Consider the following 12,155-nt stretch of genomic DNA (forward strand, 5'->3'; position numbering starts at 1 on the left):
ATTTGTCTCATAAAGGGTGAATGATGGAGGAGCCCAGCACATCAGTGCAAAAGATAAGGCATTTACTACAATCTTCAGCCAGAAGTGCTGAATGGATGATCCAACTCGGCCTCCTGTGGAGGTCCCCAGCATCACAGTTGCCAGTCTTCAGCCAATTCGATTCACTCCACATGATATCAAAAAACGGCTGAAGGCACTGGATACTGCAAAGTCTATGGGCCCTGACAATATTATGGCAATAGTACTGAAGACTTGTGCTCCAGAATTTGCTGCGCCCCTAGCCAAGCTGTTCCAGTACAGCTACAACATTGGCATCTACCCAGCTATGTGGAAACTACCCAGGTATGTCCTGTACACAAAAAGCAGGACAAATGCAATCTGGCCAAATACCACCCCATCATCAGTAAAGTAATGGAAGGCTATACTTAGCAATAACTTCCTCACTGACACCCAATTTGGGTTCGCTGATGATTGCACAATATTCAGCACCACTTGCGACTCCTCAGATACTGAAGCAGTCCATGTCCAAATGCAGCAAGACCTGGACAATAACCAGGCTTGGGCTGACAAGTGGCAAGTAACAGTCGCACCACACAAGTGTCAGGCAATGACCATCTCCAACAAGAGAGAATCTAACCATCGCCCCTTGGTGTTCAATGGCATTACCATCACTGAATCCCCCACTATCAACACCCTGGAGGTTACCATTGACCAGAAACTGAACTGGACTAGCCATATCAATACTGTGGTTACAAGAGCAGGTTACAGACTAGGAATCGTGTGACGAGTAACCCACCTCCTGACTCCCACCATCTACAAGGCATAAGTCAGGTGTGTGATGGGATACTCCCCACCTGCCTGGATGAGTGCAGCTCCCATAACACTCAAGAAGCTTGACATTGTCCAGGACAAAGCAGCCCGCTTGATTGGCACCAAATCTACAAATATTCACTCCCTCCACTACCCACGCACAGTAGCAGCAGTGTGTACCATCTACAAGATGCACTGCAGGAATTTACCAAGGCTCCTTCGACAGCACCTTTCAAACCCACGGCCACCACCATCTAGAAGAACAAGGGCAGCAGACAGGTGGGAAAACCACCACCTAGAAGTTCCCCTCCAAGTCACTCACCATTTTGACTTGGGAATATATCGCCACTCCATCACTGCTGTTGGGTCAAAATCCTGGAACTCCCTTCCTAACAGCACTGTGGGTGTATCCAATCTACATGGACTACAGCGGTTCAAGAAGTCAGCTCCCCACCACCTTCTGAAGAGCAAGTAGGGATGGGCAATAAATGCTGGCCCAGCATCATGTGAATGAATAAACAAAAAAAAACCTGGGAGGTCTCAGAATTCTGGTCACCTATCAATTACTATACTTTGAACAATGTATTGTGAATAAAGATCAAGAGTGGAATGGACAGCTGTGTACGATTTGCAGCAGAGATGGAATCACCAATATTAAGTGAAGAGTGTATAATTTGTACACCTGAAATGATCATTTGATTTATTAGCAAGATGAAATGGAAAAGAAAGGGACACTCACTAAGTTAGCACTCTAATTCAATTTCTAAAAATGCTCTTCAAATTGCAGATGAAGTGAGGGCAACAGGCAAAGATTACATAATGTGGGATCAAATAAAAAAAATAAACCATTTTTCACCAGCCTTTTTTTTTATTGGAATACATAAGACAACAAATATTTATATGTTGGCATGCTTAATGAATATTTTATTTTACTGGTTTATAAAAATAAAATACAAAATAATTTTAGAACACAACATAAAACACTGTACAAGGCTTTGATATGATACAAAATCAAAGAACTTAAATAATTACAGCTTTATGTACACCCTACCTTCAAACGGTGTATGCCATTTTGTTCAATGTACTCTGTGGTTGAAATGTGCCAGACCATTTCATACTCATTACTGCTTTTGTAAATTATGTTGACTCTAAGCAGGGCTCCATAAAACAACCTCTTGCCCAGGATAATCAAAAGTAGTATAAAAGGCTTTAAACCTTTCATTTCCTATTCCATTCGAAGGTGACAATTCAAAATATCCTACTAGATGCAATTTAGGATTGGAAACGTTTTCGTTCTAGTCAACCACAAAACAATGAATGGAACCCACCACATAGAAACATCTTGCAAACTATTCTCTAGCTTAAGAGTTTAGAAACTTGTGGTTATTTGACCATAGCCAAGCCTTTTGTATGTGCATCTCCTCATATTATGAAGCCACAATGCCCACATCGAAGCAATGCAACCTATGTAAATGCAATCTTCTGTTGGGAAAGAGGTTTGACAGATGTATGGGGCCCACTTTTCACTTGCATTTTTAAAAAAAGTGTATTACACTAGATATTCCCAAGAGCAGTTAAACAATAAGCCCAATAGAATTGAAAGAAACATTTTAAAAGGAACTTGGTGCTGCAAGGGATTTTTGTAAAAAAGCTTTTAGCACCTTCAATGCAAACATTTACTAGTGTCATGGCCAATCAAGTCTTTCAGTGCACACAATTTGTAAGTGAGCCCACCAGGCTGGGAGAGGCCAGCAACTTGGTAATCGTTCTATCCCTTCGTTAACTGTTAAAATGAAATACAAAGTTTGAAATGACTTCAGATTAACTTTTAATTAATGCATGCATAAAGTTTTACTGACCCATTTTTGAACTTATTACATTGATACTAATTTACATATTATACCATGAGCAGAGATTAGAATAATATTCAGGTAATATGAGCAGTAACATTAGTAATCTAGAGTCACTTCCATTTACAGGTTTGAAAAGTGCAGTAATTCCACTCTCAGAAAATGATCTTGCTCTACCCATTTGAATTCAGTGGAGCTGACACTATTTCAGGCCCTCTGCATAAACATGTCCAAACTTAGTTAAAGCTGCCATAGTTCCTTTTGTCGTCACTCTAGAAAAACCCCTTTTTGCTGAAGTCCCTTCCTTCCCTCTTTGTTAAAACTAAATTCTTTTAAAAATCCCTGTTTTGAAAACAGCTATAGCATTACGGAACACTGCAGATTTTTTCACCATTTGGGGAAAAAAGTTACATGATATGGGCAGGCACAAGAAACTGGTGAAGCTTCACTCTGATAAACACAGTTGTCTGAGCAAAGCCAAAAAAAACTGCAGCTTTAAAAAAGTCCATGCTGGAGGGTTAACAGTTGCACAACTATCTGGCAATCAATAAAAACAGTAGCTTGGATAACATTGTTTTTGTGTGTTTCATTTTTGCCTTTACAGTGCAGTTACAAAAAGAAAGGAAAAATCCTATTTGTTCTACTTCCAATCTCGACATCTTTCACATTTACAGCCTCTGTATGATTAACAGACTGTACACCTGTTTCGCATTTTACAGTGCTTCAGAATCATTTAACTTTTAAAGTTTAATTTTAGTGTGTGTGTTTCCCCAATCATGATGCTGTAAAGTTTTGCATGCCAGGAAGAAAATGTAAAGCAAATAGCATTCAGGCACGCAAAAACAATCTTACAGCCTGTAGCCAATAAACTTTAATCCTTATGAAATCAATAAATACATACATATTACTGAACGACATGCAGTTATTGTTAGCATCTATAATACAATAATATACAAACCATAAAACAGGGCTTCAATTTCTTTTTAAGCGTTCAAATGGTTGTTGAAAGGCTTAGAAATTACCCAGCATGTTACATTACAGTTGGAAAATACTACACATATTAAATAATTCACCCACCCAAGGAAAGCTTGCAAAAAGTGATAGCTGATATGATTTCCATTTAACAATCAGGCTTATTTAAACCAGAGTTTCTTGCCTTGGCAGCAAAGTTAAAATATATTAATATTTTAGACAGGCACATGGCAACCAAATGCTGATCGATAATAGTTTACACATAATGATGTGTAGAAAGTAATTTAAATCTTTGTTTATTTTACTACTGTAGGAATTATCACTCCAAAATCAATTTCGCATTGATTTTCTCTTCTTTTGGTGATTAATTATTTGGATGATGTCTGGTATCACAGTAGTTGCAAGGATTAGGGTTAGTAAACACTTAAAGCAGAAGTTTTCTCCTTTCTACTAGAAGGTGTCACATCTATGGACTTTTGAGTGTAGTGTATGCTACTGGGACTGGACCAAGTCACCATTTCATTTAAATTAAACTTTAGGAGGAATGGAAAAAATTGAGGCTTATTGACCACCACCCCCCACACCTGCCCATTTCGTGCCCGTTTTCAAAGTACTAGCATTTTACATCCTTTTAAGAGAGGTAATTCAGGGTTTTGCCTTCTAATTCCATAGGACAATTTCAAATCTAGGAAAACTACCCTACTCGTCAGTTGTCAGTACTATGCAACAAACGTATATGCGCTGGTCCTTCAACTACTTTGAGTTCAACTACTTCCTATGAAGTCTGAATCGGTTTAGTTAATTAAATTAAATTTTATTTATATCTAGACACACTGTACATTAAAAAAATCACAGTCAATATTTGCATAAAAAGATGGCAAAAACATTATATTACTATTGGCGATTGAAAATGCTAGAGCAGCCTTTCTTCTATTTATGAACTTCTGAGGTTTCCCTCGAGATCTAAAATGGCACAAGGACAGTCAAATCATAAGGTTTTGGAGGACGCTGTACACATTGGAAAAGGTGGAAGTACTGGGCTAGTATTTCCTACTTAAGTAGCTCAAGGCAGCAGAAGCCAAAATTAAACCAGCAGCACTCTTGCACAGCTTATGATCAAAAGTGTACTGTGCTATCAATCAATTTTAATTTCACTGATAGCTATCCTAGTTTATACAAAGCAGCACCTGTCCAATACTTGGATCCAAAATGGCATATAAGCTACTGTCCAATAAGGGAGACACAACAGCAGATTTCCATTTAGTAAAGACTAAACAACATGCAACAAGGGTGTGGAGGAGGAGAAAGAGAGAGGGGGAGGGGAAGAGACACATGGACAAATTACTATCTGCTGAGTTTACTGGACACTTTGCCATCTCTGCCTGAGCACTTTCCCTTTGTGGATTTACTTTGACACAAGTGGTGAGGGCTGCCAGGTCCCTTCAAGCTATTTTTGCCCTGTTTACCACAGCCATGCTCCTGCAGGAAACTTCTTCGGGAGGGTGAGGACCCAGAGTAACTTGGAGGGGATCGGCTTCTGGCAAAGTGCGGTGAAGAGCTCCTCTGATCTGTGTATGGGCGCCCACGTGAGGGGGAGGAACTGGCAGTGCGTGGCAAAGAGGTGCTCCGCGGTGAAGCGCTAGGGCTTCGCCGAGGGATTACTGGGCTTTTGGGTGGAGTTTTGGGGCTGCGGGGTGACTGTGGACTTTTGGATTGTGGGGAGCTTCTGGTCTTTTGGGATCCATTTTGAAGGATTTGAGCAAGATGTGTTAGCAGGTCAGAGTCAGAGCTACCGCTTCCAACTACCCTGTATCGTCGTAACCTGGAAAGAAAAATTGGAAGATACAGATTAGAAGGCAACACATGGAGCACTAAATGTGCTCCAGATATATCTACAAATTTACTGCATAGCTGGTTGCGGACTTGAGGTCACTGATGAGCTGTTAGGTGTGGGTACTGCATTACTAACTGATAAATAGATGTCAGTTGAGTTGATAGCATTCTTCCCCACTCCAGAGATTTAAGCACATAACCCATGTGGGGGGGGGGCAGTTCTCCGCTTTTTGATCTGCTGGGATTGAAGATTAGTCAATAGAGCATTCTCATCAGTCTGCTTGCCTGATTGTTATTCATCTCCCAAACAACATCAATTAAAACTGAATAAGTGGTCATCACAGTATTGCTGTTTGTGAGATCTTACTGTGTGTAAATTGACTGCCATGTTTCCTACATTACAACAATTACACTTTAAAATGAAAGAGCTCCTCATGGGCTGTGAAGTGTTTTGGATGTCCTAGGGCCATGAAGAACCACTACATAAATGCAAGTCATTCTTTCTTTATAAAGGATAAATGCCAAATTATTCACCCATATTTGCAGGAAATTATGAGAAAAGTGCAGGATAGTGGGGTTAATCAAGAATGTAAATATAAGCTTTTGATTCTCAGGTATTTGGTAAGTCAGACAGTTTGTCTGGTAGTTTAGATTCTGATTTAACAATCAGCTAAATGCATTAATAGCCAAGCTTACGTCAATTCGTGTGTAACTGCTACTCATTTGCATGCAGTGGGATGCACAGAAGTGACTATCAAACAAGCTGAAGCAATTAATTTTAAACTTTGATCACATCACACAGAGGGGCTTGGTTCAAAGTTACCATCTCGACAAATGTGTTTCATTCTTTAACAAAAGAATTGAAATGACGTTAGTGGGCACATACCGGACTTCCACACTGGGTCTGGTTGGCGGTTTTCCTGGAGGTGGTCTTGGAACAAACTGGGATGAGGTTGAAGTGGGGACTTGTTCAGTACTGGTCAATGAAACTGGTCTTGGGATTTTGCTCCTTCGCAACTGAAGACTAGTTAAAGAGTCCTCATCAGTCTGCTTGCCTGATTGTTGTTCCATTCCAACTTTCATTGGAGGAGGCCCAGAACGAGTTCCATCATCTGACAAAGTTATCGATGGACCAGACACCTTTTCCTCCAGGGACTTCTCGGAAGCTGATGACAGATCACTCAGAAGTGTTGTTCTAAGGGTATGTTGTCTCTTTTCAACTAATTGCCTGGTCAGGTCTATTTGATGAGCTTTTTTCTGGAGCAATTTCTCTTTAGCTGAGACAGGAACTGATGACTCTGAAACTGCTTCCACATCTGATGCAAGGATTGGGATGCGACTTTGCCGGAGAGGAGATGGTTTGGCTTCAATTTTCTTGGAATGCAGTGAACTGTCACCGACTGTCAAGATGTGAAGCAGATCTCCATTTCTGAATCCGCTTAGTTCTGAAAGATTGTTCTGTTGTTCCTGAATCTTTCTCTGCATAATCTCAGAAATATAGCCCTTATCAGACTCATCATGTCCAACACTATTTGCGTGGTCTTCTTGCTCAGATACAACAGTATGAAGCAATTCCTTTACGCATTCATATGAAATGTTCGAAGAAGACTGTAACTCAGCCACCTCATCTTCAATATACTTACAAAAGCCATTTTCTTCTCCGTCACACAGTTTCTCTTTCAGTCCATCCATTACAAGCTTTGTATACTCCACAGTAGGTAAAGCATCCTTTTCTCTATAGGGAAGCACTTCATCCGTTGCCACTGTGCTGGTTATAATATTAGTCAAGTGAGGACCAGGAGGTTTATTTTCTTCCTGTTTTGGCACAGAAGACAAGGTCCCTAGTTGGGCTAGTGGAGTGTGTTCATTACCCATATGTAGTTGCTCACCCACGGGTTCACTTTCACATGAAGGGCACTGTCCTTCATCAGGTTGAATTTCTACATCTCCAGAAACCACATGGCCTTCTTCATGTTTACCGACTTCTCGAGCTGAACTGAGAGAGTTATCTCTGTCTTGGTCAGACTTGACACTAGTTTTTGTAATGACCTCCCCTTGGTTACTGCTTTCTATTGTGCCAATCACAATGGTCTCTCTCTCCTGTGTTGTCCCTTTGTCTAGTTCCAATTTAAGGGCAGCTCTGCAAGTACCATTACACAATGTGTCGTGCAGTGCCAGAGCTGGCATCTCTTGTGGAGATGAGGGTCTTTGTATTTGATCAGTGGCATTTTCTACTTTGTGCTGGTCAGTCTCTCCCTGCTCATCGTGCTGTATAACTACAGAGGCAGTATGAATTGGTGCTACTGCAGGCTTGGGTGCGGTTATCTTAAAAACAAAATGAAGATCATGAAAATTTGAAGCAAATTACTTACATACAGCTGAGTTTCATATGAACTCCATTCAGAAGAATGAATTTTAAATGTTTCATATACTACCAAGAATTATACTCAAAGACTGTTATCAAGAGCAATTCACTCAAACCTGTACACAACCACCAAGACTTGAAAGCAATCCATGTTCACTCAGGGCATGTGATAAGGCATATTTCAACGTCTTGCAGCCGTAGATTAATTTTCACACTCTCCATAATATTCTCAAACTTACTGCCTGAATGTCATGAGAAAACTTAGATAATGTTCTAGTCAGTGGCTTCACTCTACAACTGGCCTGACCAGAACAAGTGTATAACAAATGCCTTGATCTTTATTCCTGGCTGGGAAGGTAGTGAGGAGAAAATTTTTGGAAGAGCCTGGGAAGGGAGGGTTTCCTGCATGTCCGGCTGATTGGTTTTAAAAACAGATTTCCTGTCCAACAGCCAGTAAGCTTGATAAGTTTATTTGGGGCGGTGAGGGGGGGGGGGTAATTGTTTTTGAGATTGTCGGGGTCTGATCATTATGTTGAACCAACTTTGTTGGGCCTGAGAGAAATGCTCCTGTGCCTCTTGGCCCACAAACAGCACAATAAGGACAATTACGTCAATGTTCCAGCTCCTCTTGAATTATTTTACCTGCTAGGATGCCCAGAGCCCAGGAATCAATGCCATCATTGGTTTAAAAATGCAGTTAGAATGGAAGCATGCCTCTTCTTTAAACGTTTCAGTGACTCACCAACCAATCTGTTTTAACAGAGGTTTGAAAAGCTAATCTAAGATCTTTTACCTTCCCAGCCAGCTCCAACCCACCCATCCTTGAGGGTTAAAAGCCTCCTCCAAAGATTCAGTAAAGCATCAGAGGAAAGAGGGAACTGACAGCATAGGGAATAGCAGAGGAGACTATACTGATGCAATGACTTGACCTAAGAGGTCTGACAACTGTCCGGGCTTTGAGCCAACTTTTGCTATGACAAATACTTGTCCTATTCGTAATATGCATTTGAAATTGCGACCCGAGGGACACCAACTAAAACAATCGCAGCACCGCATCCCCCCCTTAAAGCGTATTACAGAGGGACAACTGCACTCTCAGAGGTGCCGATTTCGGATAAGATATTAAACTGAGGATAGCCTGCCCTCTCAGGCATACATATAACATCCCATGGCACTATTCAAAGAAGCCCAGGGGAGTTCTCCCCAGTGTCCTTGCCAATATTTATCCCTCACCCAAAATCTTGAAAAAAAATAATTATCTGGTCATTATCATATGGCTCTCTGTGGGACCTTGCTGTGCAAAAAATGACTGTTACCTACATTACAACAGTGATCACACTTCAGAAATACTTCATTGGTTGTAAAGCACTTTGGGACACCTTGAGGTTGTGAAAGGTACCTTATAAATGCAAGCTCTTTCTTTAAGAAAATTGAATAGAAAGCTCTGATGAAAAGGTCATCAGCCTGAATTTTTTTCATTCACAGGATATGGGTTTCGCTGGCTGGGCCAACATTGACTGCCCATCCCTAGTTGAGAAGGTGGTGGTGAGCTGCCTTCTTGAACCGCTGCAGTCCATGTGGTATAGGTACACCCACAGTGCTGTTAGGAAGGGAGCTCCAGGATTTTGACCCAGCCACAGTGAAGGAACGGTGATATATTTCCAAGTCAGGATGGTGAGTGACTTGGAGGGGAACTTCCATGTGGTAGTGTTCCTATCTACCTGCTGCCCTTGTCCTTCTGGATGGTAGGGGTTGTGGGTTTGGAAGATGCTGTTGAATGAGCCTTGGTGAGTTTCTGCAGTGCATCTTGTAGATGGTGCACACTGCTGCTACTGTGCGTGGGTGATGGAGGGAGTGAGCGTTTGTGGATGTGGTGCCAATCAAGTGGGCTGCTTTTGTCCTGGACGTCGTCAAGCTTCTTTAGTGTCGTGGGAATTGCACTCATCCAGGCAAGTGAGGAGTATTCCATCACACTCCTGACTTGTAGGTTGTAGATGTTGGACAGGCTTTGGGGAGTCAGGGAGTGAGTTACTCATTGCACGATTCCTAGCCTCTGACCTGCTCTTGTAGCCACAGTATTTAGTTCAGTTTCTAGTCAATAGTAATCCCCAGGATGTTGATAGTGGGGGATTCAGTGATGGTAATGCCATTGAACATTAAGGGGCGATGGTTAGATTCTCTCTTGTTGGAGATGGTCATTGCCTGACACTTGCGTGGTGCGAATGTTACCTGTCAGCGCAAGCCTGGATATTGTCCAGGTCTTGCTGCATTTGAACACGGACTGCTTCAGTGTCTGAGAAGTCAAATGGTGCTGAATGTTGTGCAATCATCAGTGAACATCCCCACTTCTGACCTTATGATGGAAGGAAGCTCATTGATGAAGCAGCTGAAGATGGTTGGGCCGAGGACACTACCCTGAGGAACTCCTGCTGAGATGCCCTGGAGCTGAGATGACTGGCCTCCAACAACCACTCCAGTTTTGTTGGGGTCCTTGATGCCACACTTGGTCAAATGTGGCCTTGATGTCAAGGGCAGTCACTCTCACCTCACCTCAGAAGTTCAGCTCTTTTATCCATGTTTGAACCAAGGTGGTAATGAGGTCAGAAGCTGAGTGGCCCGGGCGGAACCTAAACAAGGCGCCATTGAGCAGGTTTTTGCTAAGCATGTGCTGCTTGATGGCACTGATGATGATCCCTTCCATTACTTTACTGATGATGGAGAGTAGACTGATGGGGCGGTAATTGGTCTGGTTGGATTTGTCCTGCTTTTTGTGTACAGGATATATTTGGTCAATTTTCCAAATAGCCGGGTAGATGCCAGTGTTGTAGCTGCACTGGAACAACTTGGCTAGGGACAAACAATAGTTTGCATTGCCACCTCCAGAGTGGTTTCACTTTTCTTTACCACAAGATGGCAATCAGTTTCTCAGTTATGCCTCTCAGTTTCTGTTTAATATTATCCAGACAGGTCGCCACTTCCAATGCATCATTTAACACTGAAGACCCAAAAGCGCATTTGTATTTCACTCAGGAGCTTTCGCCATGTTTAGCTGTTGGGATGATTGCTTGCTGACATATCATCTGTATGGTCACAGAGTAATGTAAGCAGTGCTACTGTAATTTTAAAACAGTAATTGAAATGGAAAAGAACTGAATCACATCGATTATATGGGCCCCTGGTGTGATCCTGGAGCTGGACTATGTTGGCTGATCTCAATCAGGGAGGCAATAGTCAGCCTCAGCTGATGATGGGGCAGATGGGGGGAGGGGATGCAATTGGGGAATAACTGGTCTGGCTTCCCATTCCTGATTTCTGTGTGTCCTTGTGGCTTAAAAATTAGTTTTTAAAAAGTCTGAAACAGCTCTAGGCAAAACCAGAAAGTTTCGCATAAGATACTGACAGATGGGAAAGACCACACAAGATGGAAACAGAAGAAGAATCTTAAAAAAAAATTGCATTTATTTACTGGTTTTCACAACCTCAGAACATTCCAAACTGCTTTACAGCCAGTCAAGTATTTCTGAAGAGTGAGCATTGCTGCAATTTATTGGTCAATTTGCACACAGCAAGATCCCACACACAGCAATGAGGTAAGGACTAGATCATATATTTTAGTGATGTTGGGTGAGGGATAAATATTGGCTAGGATACTGAGGAAACATCCCCTGTTCTTTAAAATAAAGCGACGGGATCTTTTACATTCATCCAAGAGGATAGACGGGCCCTCAAGTTAATATTTCATCTGAAAACTACAGCATTCCCTCAATAGGATTTTGTGCTCCAGTCTCTGGGTAGGATGCAAAACCAAAACCTTCCAATTCAAGAGCAAATGTGTTACCACTGGGCTAAGGCCTAGGTTTCCACCTCCACCTCAGAAGCCAGTAAATTATTCCAAAGTGTTAATAAGAAAATATTGCATTTTTATAGTGGCTTTCATGACTTCAAGACATCCCAAAGTGTTTTGCAACTAATGAAGTACTTTAAAGTGAATTCACTATTTCAAGGTAGGGAATATTGCAGCCAATTTGCACACAGCAAGCTTCTGCAAACAACAGTGTAAACCTGACCAGATAATCTCTTTTAGTAATACAGATTGAGGGATAAATATTGGCCTAAGACATTGGGGAGAATTCCCCTTCTGTCTATCAAAACAGAATCATGGAATCTTTTAGGTACACCTAAGAGGGCAGGCAGTGTCTCAGTTTGACATCTGAGCTGAAAGATGCCACCTCCAACAGTGCAGCACGCCCTCAGTTCTGCACTGGAGTGTCAACCTAGATTTCTGTGCTCAAGTCTCAGTTGTGGGACTTGAACCTACAACCTTC

At 41.8% G+C, this 12,155-nt stretch overlaps 1 protein-coding gene across 2 annotated transcripts in view; it reads right to left on the reverse strand.

Annotated features, from left to right (window-relative positions):
* Window positions 1-1,658: 1,658 nt before the first annotated feature.
* The window catches only part of LOC144693247 (tau-tubulin kinase 2-like), a 313,940-nt gene continuing 303,443 nt past the window's right edge, over window positions 1,659-12,155 (reverse strand). For both annotated transcript variants that reach the window (XM_078562916.1, XM_078562915.1), the window contains 2 exons: window positions 6,352-7,790; window positions 1,659-5,454 (listed from right to left, as the gene is read on the reverse strand). In XM_078562916.1, coding sequence (XP_078419042.1) covers window positions 4,977-5,454; window positions 6,352-7,790 — 1,917 coding nt within the window. In that variant the 3' untranslated portion in view covers window positions 1,659-4,976. The remainder of the gene's footprint in view (window positions 5,455-6,351; window positions 7,791-12,155) is intronic.

This window comes from Cetorhinus maximus, chromosome 18, assembly GCF_964194155.1.
Source record: "Cetorhinus maximus chromosome 18, sCetMax3.hap1.1, whole genome shotgun sequence".
NCBI classification, from domain to species: domain Eukaryota; kingdom Metazoa; phylum Chordata; class Chondrichthyes; order Lamniformes; family Cetorhinidae; genus Cetorhinus; species Cetorhinus maximus.